The 18,195-nt window shown below is 42.4% G+C and overlaps 1 protein-coding gene across 1 annotated transcript in view; it reads right to left on the bottom strand.

Moving 5' to 3' along the window:
• LOC117497404 (vacuolar protein sorting-associated protein 13B-like) overlaps positions 1–18,195 on the bottom strand; it is a 392,696-nt gene that overhangs the window by 187,039 nt on the left and 187,462 nt on the right. The window contains 3 exon segments of the mRNA XM_034149383.1: positions 1,075–1,275; positions 4,631–4,848; positions 5,997–6,231. Of these exon segments, the coding sequence (XP_034005274.1) occupies positions 1,075–1,275; positions 4,631–4,848; positions 5,997–6,231 (654 nt within the window).

An 18,195-nucleotide genomic window follows, 5' to 3' on the forward strand; every position in this document is an offset into this window, starting at 1 on the left:
ACACGTTGATCGCATAGAAACAAGTGCAGACGCAGATGCACATGGACATATGAAAAAGGTTTTTCTTCGTGTGTATGTTCCCGCACAGGCACACTTCTTTGGCTCCCGAGGCGGTATGATGGTTGTGCTGTGATCCAAGGGCCCCACAATGCTGACAGGGCCCTGGTGGTCAAAGGACATTAACTCTTGGGCTAGGTGCCAGCGCTTAACAACACAAACACTCATCAACCCCATCATTTACAAGCATCCTATGTTTCAACACACACATATACACATACATATAACACAAGGCCCTGGTGGCAAGGCCCCAAGGCCACGGACTCCAGCTACTCATAGTTTCTGCTACTGTACGAGAAAGGAGTAAACTCCTGCCACATTGTCAAAGCCGAGGATAAGCATCAGCTAGGGACCACATTTGCTGTTGCTCCCTAAAAACTCAGACTGTAACTTTCCCATTGACTTTGCACATGCCTGCACACACAACTACAGTTCATTATACACTCTGGGTTTGATATTTTATCTAACCAAAAAATGTAAATACAGGTTATTGTTTTCCCTAAATGAAGAGGCAGGTTTATACTCAATCAAGCCCCAGCTTACACAAATCAAACCCAACTCACGCCTGCCTGGAGTATCTGTAAGTCAAAGCATGTACAAAACAAAAGCACTGATGAGATTTTTCCAGCTTTGAAAATCCTTTCCAAACAAAACTGATTTTTGAAGACATATTGCATGTGTTAAAAATAACTCAACTACTCATGACAATAAAACAACTTACATTTCACTCAAATTCAGGAATCAGCAGCAGAATGATGTAAACAACAAAGGCTAAAAGAAAAAGCTCATAGTTGGGTGGGGTCAACTGGACTAATGAATCATGTAGCACCACATGAAAGAAAGGGAAAAGAAAAACTGAAAAACTAACGCAGATAATACATAAATAAAAGGTGAACAACTAACTGAATGAATTAAACTATTTATGTGCAATAGTTGTTTGGCAAAACTATGAGAAGAGGATTGTGCAACATAGATTTTTAGATTCATGAATCTCACATTTCATGAAAACAAACAAACCTCAGTGGGAGAGCCAAAGTCTGCAGACGGGCTGCAGGTGCTGGTGTCTGGCAGGGCGGTGCCGGCACTGCTGCGCACGGGGGAGGCCGGCGCAGCAGCGGGGGGGTCCAGGACGCTGGAGGCCTGCCGCAGGATGCCATGCTTCTGGAGGCGAGCCCATGTAGAGCTCCAGCTGAAGAGGAGCTCGTACAATAGCTGAACCTGGAGAGTGACAGAGGCAGAGAAGAAGCACTAATTGAGATGATATGTGAACACATTTTTTCCAACATTAGGAAAACCTTTAATGAATATGCCCATGACAATCTAATTGTTTATTATCTGAGAACACAGAAATATAGAAAGCTCTTTCTCACTCTACACAAACATTTAGCTTTGTGTGCAAAAATGTACCACGGCATTGCTAAAACAGCTGAATACACTTTCAATAGATGAAGCTTACTGTGCCCATTGAGGTCTTTGAAAGATAGCCTGAAACACCACAAGTTATAGTATTTGTAAATATATGTTTTTGGCAAGGTCTGACTAACTTCTGAAGCCATTACCACAATTTCGCTTGGCAGCTCCGTAGGTATGTGACACAAAACGTAGTTATAGTTGAGAGGAAAGGAAAGAGAGGAGGCGGGGACATTAGACCACTATCCATTCCTATTTCACTATTCAGCTGTACACTCTTCTAGTATTAAGACTTGTCATTTCAAGAGGCCTCATCTCACAAAAGTGATGTAAAAGCTATGTGTTCATGTTTCTATTCAATGTGTAACCATCTGCAAGCCACAGAATGGTCTACGGGTTTCACTGTTCACATCCATAACAACAAAACTCCCAAAGAAACACCCACAGAGGAAAATTAAGTTGTGTCATCAATTTCCCTGAAAAACTCACCACGGTTAGGAAAAACTGAAGGCCCGCCGTCAAGTGTTCTCAACTATGTATCATGTGCTCACATGAAAAGAGGCCTGAGTTTTAAACAACAACAAAGCCAAAAACAAGAGTGGAAAACATGAGGGGAAGGCAGGGGAATGTGATGTGATGCTTTCAGTAATTCATGCATTCACTCCCTGTTAGATGAGAGGAGAGAGGGAGAGAAAGGGAGAAAAGTGGCACTCTTTCACCGTGAGCTAATTTTTGGATTTCAAATGCTTCGCTCCTGCAGCCAACTGAACCCCCAGCCCCTACCACTGAGGGTCCCTCAAAAGCAAAGGTGCACAGACACATGACCGCACACACAACATAGTTTTCTCTACTCCAAACACATTTTGCTCACTCACACACTGTTAGCACACATTACAGGGAGGCCTTCCATAAATAAACATAAATCAAAGCAGCACAATACATTACAGCTGGGCCATTTCAAACATGTCCAGGAAGAGCTGCTAACGCCGATCCAGCAGCCTTCCAGGGACAGGGCCAACAGCTGTCTGCCATACCCGACCAACTGCACTGCCGTCAGCAGAGCTACGGCACCACGCTCCCTCTCTGAGAGTCTGGAAGTCCAACCAAGGACAACAAGGCCTTCTGCAGTCAGCAGCAAATGTGGAGGAGGTGAAGAATGCCCAAGAGAGCTGAGTTAGGTTGCCTTATATCTGTCATCTATACTGTTTGGTCCATTTCAGCTAACTGGAGACTGAACAGAGGCTTCGTCATTCATAAAACCACACAGATGAAAGATGGGAGAGCATGCAAGTGGTGAGTGTTCCTGTTCCTTTATCTAAGCACAGTTTATACAAAGACTTCACAAAAGTGACATATTGTTGGGGTTGTGTAGTAGCTGAGTACATGTGTACAGATATACGAGTGCACATGTGTTCACTAAAATACTGTAAGGTGTCAAAGGTCAAAGCAAATGGTGGTGGTGATGTGTGTGTCTGCTGAATTCAAGGTGGTCCTGATAAAGTGAAAGTGCAGCTACTACCCCCATCTTGGGGCACTCATGAATCATTAACACAGAGACACACTCAGATTGGAGAAGACACGTGCCACGCAAAGAACTGCAACACAAGCAGTCGTGTGTGTGTGTGTGTATGTGTGTGTGTGTGTGTGTGTGTGTGTGTGTGTGTGTGTGTGTGTGTGTGTATGTGTGTGTGTGTGTGTGTGTGTGTGTGTGTGTGTGTGTGTGTGTGTGTGTATATGTGTGTGTGTGTGTGCGTGCGTGCGTGCGTGCGTGTGTGTGTGTGTGTAACAAAGTATTTGTATTTATTCTTAATGGTTTACTCACCCTTCCAAAGACTACTGTATCTCAGCTGAAGTTGCATTTCATTTCACCCCAATTTTGAAGGACTGTTTATTTTCCCATTAAGTAATGTAGAGCAGATTGTGGAAAATGTAATTTAACATCACAAAAATGTAGTTTAGATTCCAGGAGAATCTAAGAGGCCAAACTCTTTGATTGTATTTGTTGACTCATAATGACTGTGATAATAACTGATTGTTTTCCAAATGCTAGATGTTACCCCAACACCCACAGTAATACTTTACACCCATCACTGATCTCTCTAACTGTCTTAGTGGTGCTTATTGTGAGGCGACTGTGCAGCGCTCCAACATCCCAACATACATTCCCACAAATGGAAATGCTAATTAGAAAAAGAAGTATGTAGTGTGAGGTCTCTTTTGTTCTGCAGCAGAGGGATGCTCTGGCAGCAGTTCTTAAAGAGCTGCTCCACGACTTGAAACGGTACAGAGCTTATAACCCCCCAAGGGTCAGACATGTACACCAAAGAGTGAAAAAGAGAGAGGAGGAGACCAGATGGGAAGAGAAAGCAGAAAGATTGCAATGAGAGAGAAGAGAGGTTTTTATTGGACCCAAAAACTAATAATGACTCATCATATAATCGCAAAAAGTCCTCTCAGCTTTGCCAGACACAGGCACTAAATTGGAAAGCGAGAAGAGAAAAGAAAGACAATAAACTTTCCCTCAATAAACCAGCGGCTCTCCTCATCGCTGGGAAAGTTTTCACCACTACCAATTTAAGGCCTTTCATTTGTTTCTGGTTCCAATTCTCCTCAATATCACCATGGCTCATCTCTGTGGTCAGTGACATTTAACAGTGGGACCACTAAAAAGGTCGCTCCAATAAAGTGTTTACTGAGTAACCTAATTCAATACAGCTAATTCAATCGCAAAAAAACGGAACATGTGTAACGGTACATGTAGATGTGATTATAGCGCTGTAATAACTAAAAACACAGAGACCTAACCAGGAGACAAACATGTTCCACTTCCAATCTGTTCTTATTCATCCAGCTCTGACAGAACAATACAAACACACTGCACAGCACAGATGATGAGCGCTGCAATTCCCCACTCTCCTCCACTCAGACCTCAAAATATTTGACCAAAGCAAACAAGGCCACACTCTTTAGCTACTGTATGCTTCCATTCTGATGACAATTATGAAAAGAAGATGAAGCAGTTTGTTTATTGGAGTCAATGGATATCAGAGAATCAGAGGTGAGATGATGTGCTCATATTTCAGGACATTTTACAAGAGGATGATTTGTTTGAATACACATGTAAATCCAATGACTACTCTGTGAGATTCAGACACACACTGACCTGAGGGTTGCAGCACTTGACGTGGACGGCTTGGAGATCAACATGGAGGCACACTATAAAGGAGTGTCTGCCTTCAGAACAGCTCTGAAGCTTATGGGATGTGACAGCCAGTGTGGAGGTGCAGCCCATTGGCTCCAACAGGCTCAGGCTCTGCTGCTGGCCCAGCAAAGTGTACACACTGAACTGACTCAGGCTAACCGTCCAAGGGAAGGCATCACCTGGTGGAAGACATGAGTGACAGAAAAAGAAGGATGCATAAGAAATGTGGTCAAAGAATGAAGCAGTAGGAGATATAGGATGGAAATTGCACAACGCAGACATTGGCAGAGATTGAGAGGAGCAGGGATGATGAGAGAGATGTGAAGGGAGAGCAAAGAGGACAAGCTTAGCAAATGTGAAATTGAGAGGAAGACGAACAGAATGCAGGCTAGAATCGAACAAAAAAGTGTTGCAATGGATTAAAACACCAGAAGGATTAGTCAGCATTGTTCATGATCAAAACAAGTCCTCTCACTTACCTTTGAAATTAAAACCAAATACTGCACAGTGGCTGAGAAAGCTTCATGAAATACATGAAAGATTCACTAAGGAGTAGTCTCAAAGGAGCAAGATCCCACTGAAACAAAGTGTCAAAGATGTGTGGGTCTGACACAGGAAGCCACACTAGGTTTGTAATCTTGCCAACCCTGGTAGAACAACGGAGAAGGAGAACTTGTTTGGTAGCACAGAGCCAGGAAGAGCACATTTCCCATGCAGTGTGGGCAGGACGCTTGGATCCAGAGCGTTGAAAAAGAGTAGGAATGAATGACTAAAAGCAAGGATTGTTAATGTTATGGCTGCTAGTGTCACTCATTTTGCTGTCTTTTTACTCCTGTTTCTAAAACCCATATGCCAAATGCTGCAGTCATTGAAGCTTTGAGAGAAAAAAAGACACTTCTTGTATGGAGAAAACACTACTCACCCGTCTGAGTGTTGCTTATGTCAACTCTGCCAGGTGTGCAGACCACATGTGCAGGACCTATCTCTACTTCAGTTTGTTTGTCTTTTGTCATTGTTAATGAGTAGTGGGTTAAAGGTTAGCTGGGGCTTGTTGAAAAGTCCTTAATGATGATGAATTTGCATTATGTAGAATATTAGCATTATGAACACATTTGTTTTATTTAGTAAATAATTCAAATCTATTTTCCAAGACTCCCCATTATTGTTTATTGAAGTTTAACATGTTGTGATCTCGTTTAAAACTTTGAAATCATTGTTTTTGGGCATTTGGAGTCCTCACTGTGCAACTAGGTGATTGTTCTTCTCCCAGTATTTCATTCATCCTAATTAAAGTTGAGATTTCATTAGATACAGTATGCAGACCTACCTTCCTCCAAGATGGGCTTGGCGACCACAAAGGGGAGCTCCTGCAGCGGCTCCATGTACTTGTGCCCGGCACTGAGCACACTGATCTGTGGCAGGCAGACCACCAGGGTCCCGGGCATGGAGGCCTGGTTGTGATACCAACTGCGCACGGTGCCAGGAATGTCCCCGCAGATGATGGTGCTCGGGGAGGGCAGGCTGTCATTAGGCAGGAACACACAGCACGACTGCAGCTCCAACTGGAGAGGGGAGAGAAATATAAGGAAGTCATGTTGACTTTATTTAGTCACATGACCGATCTCAGCCCCCCTAAAACAGCCCTTAACAGATACTTTTGTAACATGTCTCTTAATATGAACTCTCCCCTTCTGTCCTTGCCTCAGTTCACGTTTCTCCGTGCGTACGGTACAGTGTTTGGCCTTGGGGAAGGGCGCCCTATTGAAGATCAGCTAGCACCTGTTTGTGAGGCTCTCTTCATCAGCTGTGTTAAGAGATGACCACATTCGGACTTCTGAATATGCATAAAGCAGGCTTGTGAACATTCTCTCCTTCAGATGATGAAAGGACTCAACATGCCACGAGTCAGACAGTGAGTCTCATCCTGACGGGTTATGTCTTGGTGATGGAGAGTTTGGTTAGCGGCTCTCTGTGGGTAAAAGCAGCAGTTTAGGGGACAGAACCTCAGACTGGGTTTGAGAGAGGCTGTCTCACTACGGTGTCTTTTTATGCTGCTGCAACGCAAAACTTCCCCAAATTGGGATCAATAAAGTACTTCTTATCTTATCTTATGTGTGCATGTCAGTCAGAGAGCTGCTCTGTTTAATGAGCTGCTACACTGTCATGTGTTCAGTGTACAGGACACACACACAGATGCACAGAGGCACACCCTCCACTGATGTTTGCATAGAAATATGCCACCTTTTGCTAATATCACACGCAGAAATGTTGGAACGCCTCTGTAGCTTCCGCCTATATATGGAGGCTGGTTCTTCCAGCTTTGATGGGAGGGCGAGAATGTCAGAAAAAAAAAGGAAAGCATGAGATGTGAATGAGAAACAGAGAAAAGGAGAATAAGAGAGAAGGAGTGAGAGATATGGTTACACACTCATCTCACGCTGCTTCCTCTTTTGATTACTCTTCAAAGAGGGGTTTGAAATCTGAACACTTTTGCACACTGACACATCAGGCCTGGGCCTTTTTAAGAGCTGGCACGCAGGAAGAAAATCCATTGACACTGCCTGGCCTGCTGCTGATCTTAGCGGGGTTAAGCTGTAAAGCAGGCCGACACACGGAACCTGCTGGCTGGAACACGGTGACTCCGCTCTGATAATGCTCCCCTGCTGGACAGCTTGCTTCAGTCACACTATTGCAAAAAGACTTCTTCTTCTGCTCCGGCCATGCCTCCACCATCAAAATTATATTAGATTTTGATAAAAACCTGGGTGTGGCAATGTCAGTTAATGATGTAAGGCCTTTCTACTAAAGTTTAAGAAAAAATGCTTATTAGAAGTATGAAGAGCCCAGTGAGATGATATAAAATGTCTCTTATGTCTCATCGAGTACCAAAAAACAAAGTGATTAAAAACTTAAAAAGTGGTTTAAGTGGCTTAAACTGAAGCCAGCAAATGCTTTAATTATTGAATAACTTACTTACATAATGCTATATCAGTTGTATAGTATAATTTATAGTTTTAATAATTGACTAATCAACAGTTGTATACATCTGTGTCTACTATATGTATATGGCAATGCTAAATCCTACTTTAATAGATAATTATACAAACTAATTTAAACCAAAATATATAGAAAAAAACCCTTAACCTACATATATACTTTCTTACAGTTGTAAATGGGTCATTACAGAGCACAAACATCCTGCAATAAACACACACTACAGTTCTAAGTACAGGTTGCTGAATGTATTTGAACTAGTCTCTGTCTGATGGGTGACCAATCTGTCACCATATATCAAGTAAAAACCTTTTTACATAATCATACTAAAATAATAAACAGTAAAAGCTCACAGAGGAAAGTTGACCCCGGTAAAACACCAAAGGAAAGCGTTTGAGAAGACAACGCCAGTCATCTCACTTTATTTTAACCTTTTAATTAGCAATAGTTGGATAATATTAACACAATTATTTATAAAGTATATTTAAAGCTTTTTTTTTGTATTGTATGTCAGTCACAAAGATATATATCTTCCTTGTAATATATCAGAGCTATATATAAATGTGGCACCGAATGTATCAACTAACAATATAGTTTCAATAAGACATCATGTAATTCCACTTAATGGTGGTTGATTAGAACTTTATATTGCTTTGCTGTTGTTCCCCATGGCAACGCAACACCCAAGATGATGTTAAGTGTATGGTAGCTACAGACTTGCCACATTAGTGAAATACTAACCATAATCAGATCAAATCGCATGACAACAGAGGAAAAAGTTGACTGGCATTCACTGGGCATGGCGACAGCTGTTTCTGGATGTTTACACTCAGGCTCAAAATGTTTGAAAGGGCCTGACTATGTAATGAAAAATAAAATGGCCTGTCAGTCCTAAACTTGGGTGAAAGAACAACAATCTTTAGTTTTTTACCTTAATTATAGCTAATAAAAGACACAAAAAGACAACAACAAACATGTTGTAATTTACAATGGCAACAGTCCATCTGAGGGCAGTGAACAAATAATCATTAGATGTTCTATGAAACAAAGAAGTTGAGTTCCACAGAGCAGACACAAACAACAGTGAACTGGTTGTGCCATGCAGCCGCTGATTCATATCTGACTTCAAACGACACAGTTGCTAGAAGAAGGACCATGACACAGAAAGACTAGAGAATAATGCTATAGCAAACAGATTAACTGTAATGTTGGTCCAATATTGTGCTTACATTTTGCTCAAGTCTGAGGGTCCACAGAGTCCATGAACAAACAAACAAATATTGTAATCCATACCAACTCCCAAGGCCTGTAATACGAAGCCGGATTTTCTCTTTGCCGGCTGACTTCAGGGAAAACTCGGGCTTCCCGGTCCTACGACGCTGGTTCTCTTTTTAGCGGGCTAGATCTCCATGGTAACTTATGCTGAGCGGCTAACCTCCTCGGGAGCAGGTTAGGTTGCAGGCTAAGAGATCAACTCAGTGAAAGCACTGCCTGTTGACCAATCAGAGCTCCGTGTGCGGAGTTTAAAGCGATCAAGTCATATTACAGGATAGAGGAAATACAGAAAAACTGCCGTTGCAGGAAAGACGGCCGGCAAAAATCAACTGACTGTGTGAACGTGAAAATGAATAGAATATCCCCTCCCATCTTCAGAGCAATCTGACTATTATAATATTAGTGTTAAGAAAGCTTACTTAAATATCTGCCACGACATAAGTAACCGGATCAGAGTAACATTAAGTACAGTCCGCGGCACTGTGAGTGCAGACGTCGATGTGTCCCATTATCATTCATATCACATCACATCATAATGTATCATATATTTCCTTATCTGAGTCAGCTGAGCCGTATCTGGCCGTGCAACACTCACAGTGTCACATACTGTATGCAGAAGTATTCTTTTAAGCAACACATTAAGTTGACGAAACACTCAAGTCAAATGTAATTAAAGTCAGATCGTGTCTTGGACGGGGCAGTGATTTCATAAACCTGTTAATGTACGCATTCAAACACTTTTTCTTTTACCAGCTGTATTCACCTTGCAGTGCAGCTATGTGGCTTTTATCCTGGATAAAGTGTTTAAGACATGGATGTTTAAAGTTTAACTTCTTCATATTTGACTAATATTAAAGTTCACTTTTCATTCAGGAAGTATGACGCTGCGCTGTCAGTACGCTTGTCCATGTTTGAGATTGGTCGAATGCTCCAAATACCACCCCTTTCATGTGAACGCGCACCTAACTAGATAGGACACGGCTGGCTTGAGCGATCCACTTGATAACCAGCGTCGTAGTACAGCTTAGCGAGAGCGCGTATGTTTTGGATTGGGCCAACCGGCTAACTCAAACATATCCAGGTTAGGAAAATCCGGCTTCGTAGTACAGGCCTCAGGAGGCACTATGGTTACTTAGAACTGTCTGTTCCACGAGCCATGGCATCACTTTTGGAGAGTGGATGATGTATCCTGCTAACAGACAAGCAGACAAAATAGGACCACAATAAATGTCCCTGGAAAGGTCAAGATCTCATCCAGGTGTGTAGGACTTATTTCCTCTGATATGAAATAAGTTAAATAAAAGGCTGGTTCTTTGTGAACACTGCATGACGAAGCAGACATTATCAATATGGCTTCCATCCGAGTGGATTCGTGTTCAGGAAAATGATGCCTTTGCCATAGAAATCCTCTACTTTCTCAGGCACAGGAAACATTTAGTCATTTAAAGTCAGAATATCAAACCTCCATTTAGAACAAGGTATGAGATGTACTCAAATGACCAGTCAAATATATTGGCTTATAATTGTAAATGCCAATCCTTGTTTCTCTGGTTGTCTCACCCTTCTACGAACATGAACTCAGAGCCTTTGGGAATGGACTGGGCTGAACAATCCACTCTGTTCCCTGGGCTGACAGAAGGTCACCCTGGTAACATCCTCAAGGCTCCTCTCTGCCGTCTCATGTGAGAGCTGTGACTCATACACACCAACACAGGGACACAAAGGGGTAACAAAGGGCAGAGGGGGGAGCACTGGCACTGATGCATAGTGCTGACATATCCAAAGAGAGAAATAGTCTGAGGTCAGAATATCCCATATACATCACTGCTTTGAGCACTGCCAAAACCACTGACAGCTCATCGCTCTGACCCATTTCATTACCAGTACCAATACCAATACCAGGCCCTGTCCCTGACACAGCTGAGGTCTGGCTGGTGGTGTCCAGGTCTCTTACCATCACCATTCATTGATTCAGGATGGAAGATCTGTGAAGAGAGATGCTATGACTGGAGCAAGGGGAAAAAAGGAAACCCTGCAGGAGGGTTGAGAGAAGAGCTGGTGGAAGCAGAGGGAAACCCAGTGTTGTGAATGGTGGCAGGAAAAGAGAATCTCTGTTCTAACAGGTCCAAGCAGAAAGTGAGAGAGTGTGTGTTTAATGTCACAGTTTTAGGTGTAAAAGTTCAGTGGAGGTTGTGGAGGGTCATGTTTGGTATTCCACACAATTGTGTTTAACAACTCTGTAACAGGCCAATAAACAGAGCACTGGAATCAGTTAGCTTGTGTGACAATGCTGTGAGCTGATTGGACATGCCAGGTTAGTGTTTTTATGTGTAAAAGAGAGAAAGCGTGCCCAAAGTGACAGGACAGGAAACAGACAGGTATGCCACCTAAAACTCTATGCTAAGGAGGAAAAGAGCAACATGTGCACTGTGTTACCCACAAGTCACTCACAAGCTTAGCAAAGTCAATTTCATATTTATCTAAGATGTTCAACCATTTTTTTTTCTCTTAGGCAGCTTTTCCATGTGCAAGAAACAGACCCTATTTAAATGACTTTACACTGTGTGAACAATTATTAGGCAAGTTGTATTTTTGAGGATTATTTTAATTATTGAAAAAACTACAGAATATATCTGTGTGCACAATTACTGACCAACTGTTGTTCAGAATTAATATGCAACTAAAGGAAAAACAAAAATGCTCCCATCTCACTTGTTTATTTTCATCTTTATTAAAGTGAGAATAATAAACAAACAACTCAACCTTTACAAATAAACATTTCTGAGATTTAAAAAAGAAATGATCATTCACCAATACAGCCACCCTTCTCCGCCGGCGGGGGCAGACGCAACATCTTGCAAGAAACAGTGTCTCAGGGCTTCTTACCATTTAACAACCTATTAATGTGTCATACCCACTTAACGGGGAGCAACTCAGCTAACAGATTATATTAAAAAAATGTACCTAAACAAAACACAAGTCTAACACCAAGCGTCTAAATCAGCACATAGCGAAAACGGGCTAACGAGCTAACGGCTACTTCAGCACATAACTGGCAAAAGCGATCTTTTCTACTTCATGCTATCTGCACAAACGACATATCATATGAAAGCTGATACTCCACAGATTCCATATGTATAAGTCTCATCACTGTATGACAAAACTCGCTGAACTAGCAGCCAGGAAAGGGCAAGAAAACAACTTCCGGTTTCAAATCCATAAAAATAAATACGTCTTACCTTTGCTGTTTTGTGATCAAGCGTTGTGTTCAAGGGCATAAAAACGCTGCTGAAGGTTAATCCAATGTCTCTGTGTCACTTTGAAATGATTACTGATAATCCATCATTACATTTATTGTAATAAACGTGGTATAATGTTTAGCCGGCCGGGGCGTCTGCTTTAGGGCATGCTGTGTCGGAGTCATTCTAACTGACCAATGGTAATGTTTATTGGATTTATGAACTGCCCCTCGATTCTATTGGCTCTAAATGTTACAAAGAGGTGTCAATCACCCAATTTGACAAATGGGTTCCAGAGATACGGTCATGCGTAATGCATGCATAATGCATAGGTCTGACTGGCATCTCGCGCACCATTACGCATGTGGCCAAAAAGGGCATAGAGGTCAGGCTGAACTCTCCAAAAAGGTTGAAAACAGTTGTATTTGGATGGAATGAATACCTATAGTGATATTCAATGAAATAAAACGAGTTTTACAGTGTGGTACCTGAGAAAAGTCAAATGGCACTGATGGTAACCAAATGTACCCAAAGGTGAGTCCGCCTGGACCCACCTGTGACAAAATATTCTTTAAAAATTAAAGTTTCACTAAATTAGCATCTATCTTGACACAGGGTACTTATGATATATTGTGGTTTGGATCCCTAAAGGTGTTGGGCTCCTATCCCATCATTCAAGGGTGGTTTTCACTATAAATAATAAATCATTTTAGGAGATTAGAATTTATATTTTTTTACTATGTTCCATCTGAATTGACTCTGACACAGCAACATCTAAATTGATTCTGACACTTCTACAGCCAACTCACAGGTGTATCATTGCTTTGATAACAAATATTATTCATATACCACTTTTAGAAGTGAAGATATAGTCATTCATTCTGGGCATTTTATTTTCGAGCCTGACAGGTTTTAAGGCCTTTACTGGCTAGCCACACAGTGGAGTACTGCATGCGATGGAGCATTATCCTTCATAAAATCATGGTCTTCCTGAAAGATGCAGACCTTTTCCTGTTCCACTGATGGAAGGAAGTGTCTTCTAAAAACTGGCAGTAGGTTCAGGAGTTGATTTTGAGTCCATCTTCAACCTGAAAAGGTCCAACTAGCTCATCTTTAATAATATCAGCCCATATCAGATCCCCACCTCCACCTTTTTGGTGTCTGAGTGGAAGTAGAGCTCTGTCCCCGTTACTGATGCAGCCACAGGCCCATCCATCTGGTCCGTCAAGAGTCGCCCTCATCTCATCAGTCCAGAAAACCTTTGAAAAATCTGTCTTCAGATATGTCTTGGCCCAGTCTTGAGGTTTTAACTTCAAGACTGGTGGTGGGGTTTCAGCCTTCCTCTCCTTGGCCATGTCTCTGAACACCTGGCACTTCTGGGCCCTCCAGGTAGGTCACACTTCTGGAATATGACAGCACTAGAGGATAATGGCTTCCTGGTAGCTTCACGTTTGATTATTCTCTTTGCCAGTTCATTTGTATCTTTTTTTCTCAACATGTTTTCTGTTGACTATTTCCAACAAATCGTTTGATGGTTCTGTGATCACGCATCACTTGGCACATTTTGCCTAAGGAAAAGAAGCTGCCTAATAATTCTGCACACCTTGATATAGGGTGTTGACCTCTATAGGCCACACCCTCCCTCATTACACACATACACATCAGCTGATATGCTTAAATCCAATATGCATTCAAGTTCATACAGCTTGGAGCTGGAAAATATGCATGAAATGATGATGTGGTCAAAATACTCACTTGTCTAATGACTGTGCACTAGAATGGGCAAAAATAATTTGAAGTCATGTATAATTGCATTGTGGAATATATGTTACACAACGTTACCCCCTGAGGGGTTCAGGTTAGTGTGGAATAAACTGCCCAATAAAAAGAAAGATAGACGGCCTCTGCTAATGACTAAGGTGCAACAAGCAATAAACACATCACTGGGATTTGCAGCACTTTTGTGAGTGTGTATTTGCAAACAATTGTGTGGGTTTAACATTCATTTCTGATTATAGAGGGGGATCTGGAGATTACCCACATTAGGGGGACTATCACAAAGATTCAGATTTGAGTTAAGCCTACTGAAGTCTAAGATTGGTTAGGTGTTTTCATACAGTATGTCATTGTAGAAAGCTCACTGAGGAAAAGAGGAGTCAAAGAGCCATAATTGTTCTTATGTTTTGGCCAATGACATCATTTCCTGTCAAAGTGAAATTAAATCTTCAAACATAACAAATGGAGTTAACTGCAGGCAGCCTGGGACTGCAGTTCAGTTACCTACAGCCTTTAATAACAGACTAATCCAGGGGAAAACATTGAGGGACAATATGAGTGTGTGTCTTTGTGTGTATTCAGGGCAGGGTGTATCACTCGCAGTACACTCTATTAATATACATCAAAAACAACGGAAACACTTTCAAATTTTGACCAGGAAATCTCCGTTAAAAAAAGATTGAAGCCAATCAACTCCTTATGAGGCTGCACGTGGCAGCTTGTACTTTGAAAACATGCTCAAATAACACTTTCACATTTACAAAAGCACATGCATATGTGTGCGTGCAGGTTCACATACTGAACATGTAAACCTGAAAATACACATAAAATACTAGATCATATCACCACTTGCAACTACTGTTATCAGACATTTAAAAGATAGATTGAAGAAAATGTAAAAAAAAGAAGACCCTGTGGCCTCAAGCCAAAACACCTGAATTCATATCTCCCGTCTTTTCTTTCTTCAAACAAGTGCTGCTTTGAGAGAGCCCCCGTCTCTTTTTAATATCCTTGCAGAGACATGGTGCTGTTACTACTTCCTCTGAAGGATGGCACCTGCAATAGCAATGAACTCAGTTACACCACACAGCTGTAGCTATAAGGTTATAATCCTCTGTACTGCTGCTGGGTGTTGCATCCCTTATACTCATTCTTTTGTCTGGGGAAATCTCTACGAGGCGTCAAAAAGCTGGACTGATGGAAGACTCCCTTTCAACATGATTTAAACAGCAATGATACTTCTGTTTCACATAAGGAGGCTGTGGCGCAGTGGGGTAGTGCGCTGATCATCGAATCTGGGGAAAGCCAGTTTGAGTCCCACTGCAGTCAGCATGTCGAGGGTCCCTGGAAAAGCAATTCACCCCAAATTGCTCCAGTGGGGACTGCCCACAGTACTGAATGTATGTAAGTCGCTTTGGGTAATAGCGTCTAACAAGTGACATGTAATGTAATGTAATAGAGTAAGAGGCGGAGCAGAGATTGCGTATGCCGGACTGATGGATTTAAGTCATTGCTGCTTTTCATAAGTTCATCCCTGGTATGTGGAGGAACATTCCTGCCAGCCATTAGGGGACAGAGACTAGCTGGAAATAAAACAGGAGTCTGTATGTAGAATAAAAAGGCTAGTGCTCTTCCATTGCACAAGTCCCAGCATGCACAGGCCCAGAAAGAGAGAGGGCCAGGGTGTTTTGATGACAGCAGAGGTATTTAGTAGGTGACCATTGCTTATCCAGAGACTTACGCCTTTACATGAACATGGATCTTCTTACACTTTGATCTACAATCACAGAGACTCTAATTCAATCTGGATTCTGGATCAGGAATCCAGCTTATGCTGTCATGAGTAAATAAATATTTCTAGACAAGAGACAGGCAAAGGAAAAAAAAGAACTTTTATTAAATGGTAAGATGCCTGAAGACATTTTTTTTCTTTGTCTATTCGTTCCTTCTCATCCCTGTCTGGCGTCACATCACAGAGTTCTAAATATGGGATTGTTCCACTTTTATTCTTGATTACTTCAGATAGAGTAAAGAATTAGGCCACATGTGTGGACCCTGTTTCAAATATTTCTGTCTTAATACCCCCAAAAAGCGTCCCGTGCTTCCTCCTCTGCTGAGCAGCATTGGGAGTGTATGATCTGCCTTGTGTAGTATGTCTCCCTTGAGTCTTTGTAAAGATGCTTTATCTGGTTCCAGCAGAGCAGGTTCTAATAGAGAGGAAGCTGAGGGCCAAACACACTTAGGCTTTAAAAGGCCGGGGCCATGTGGAAATGGCCTATATAACCACAGGAGGCTCTTAGGATAGGAGGAGGAAGAGTGAGGAAGACGGAGGACAGCCTGTCTACTCTGAAGAGTGCATTACTCTCACATCGTCATTCTTAGAAGCACTGTTAAATGTTTCAGACATGAAAGGAGTTTGCAGGAAAGGTAGTAAGACATGCCTTGTCTGAAAGAAAACATCTACACAAGACTACTCTCCTAAAACGGATAAACACTTTAGAAAACGTATTGGTCTACTTTTTGAATGTTTGTATGACCAAGATACATGCAAGGTGCCATCTCTTCTAAAAAACAATTTGAGCCGGACAGCTGTGTTGCTACATTCATCTGACAGCATCAATTACACCTTCTGTGAGAGTCATCTATCTAAGACCAAGGCAGTAAAGTATGAGTGGGACATTTGGCCTGTGGTGCTGTGCTGTGGTTAGATCTGCTGTTAAGACATATTGTTTGCATATCTCTGCAGGGACTCTGTGCCGGCCTCAGAACAGCACAAACTCTGTAGGCCAAGATCTCTCCTCTGTGGAGGGGCCCGATATGTGAAGCACAAACACACTTGCTTATAAAACAGACACATTTTGTCCTTATTCTCTCTAGTGCAAACTCTTTTTCACATACACACATGAGCACACACACTCAGCAATCCAGGACACACGGGATATCACCCAGAGATAGAGGAGAGGAAATTAGAAACACCCTCCCAGCATCCCGGGTGAAAACATTTGCAACTCTGGAGCAGAAGAATCTCAGTGGAGAGATATGCAGCAAACGGAAAACACATCCTTTGTTTTTAAAAACCTGATACCTTTCCAAATGTAAACTTCCTGTGCCTGCACCAGACGGGACACTCTGTTTCCTAAGCGGCGGTCAGATTAACAGAAAGACCACAGAGCAACCCCCCCCCCAGTGGTCGCTCTGGATAACCTTCTGCTCCCCTTTCTTCTGCATATAGTCCTGCATTTTCAGCTTTGTCCAAAAACACTTTGGAGAAGTGAGCGTAATATTGTAAATAGTGTAAAACTAGTGTAAATAGTGTCTCCCTGTGAATTAGCATGATTAATGTGTCTCTCTGAAGATGAGACTGTGCAGATGTGTGTGTGGTGAATCCATGTACACAAATTAAGTTTTTCCTGCAACCTCACCTTCCTGAAAGTCTATGAGAAAGGCATCTAAGCGTGATGCCTCCTGACAACAGATAGGCTGGGTCTCACCCACATGTCACCGCAAGCAATAAGCTTGTGGCCTGGCACTGCAGCACAGTCAGGCAGCCAGCCATCCCTGTGGCCCTGCATTCCTCTCTTCTAACACTGCTTACAGAAGCTGACAAGCGCTGGAGGTCTCCCTGGCCGAGGTGGAAATCTGCAAAAATAAACGCTTTAGGTGACATGAAGGCTTTGTTTGTTTTCTGCTGGCCCGGCTGTTTGTGCTAGCGCGGTGGGTTAATTGCGACTTTGATCGCTGCGTTTATTGATCCAACATTGGCCTTAGGAGTGCAGCCGACCTGGACTGCCTGCTCACACCCTCGACCTTAAACAATCACCACCGCCCCAGCATGGTGAGCCCCTACAGGCAGGGTCTCTGGAGTTCTGATGTGATAGCTGAGCTCTCAGGGACCATTAGGATGGGGAATTCAATGAGCGATTAGTTGGGAATGGGGTGCATTTGACTGAAGGTCCTGCAATCCAATATGCAAGATACAGCTGACCACATGATACAAGTGGTCAGAATATTAATATTAGCTTGGCTTGGTTTAGCTACAGTAGTAGTGTGGCCAGACAATGTTGCTCCAGGCCAGCTGAAGAGAGTGGAAGTGGATGATTATGTTATGCAGTACGTTATACTAGGCCAAGTTGGATCAACATGGTGATCGACTGCAGATGAAAAGAGATTTTATTGACTAACTCTGGCAAATTCACCACTATTGATTTATGTTGCGTGACCAAACCAAGTAGGCCAAACTGG

This window comes from Trematomus bernacchii, unplaced genomic scaffold (genome assembly GCF_902827165.1).
Source record: "Trematomus bernacchii unplaced genomic scaffold, fTreBer1.1, whole genome shotgun sequence".
NCBI classification, from domain to species: Eukaryota; Metazoa; Chordata; class Actinopteri; order Perciformes; family Nototheniidae; genus Trematomus; species Trematomus bernacchii.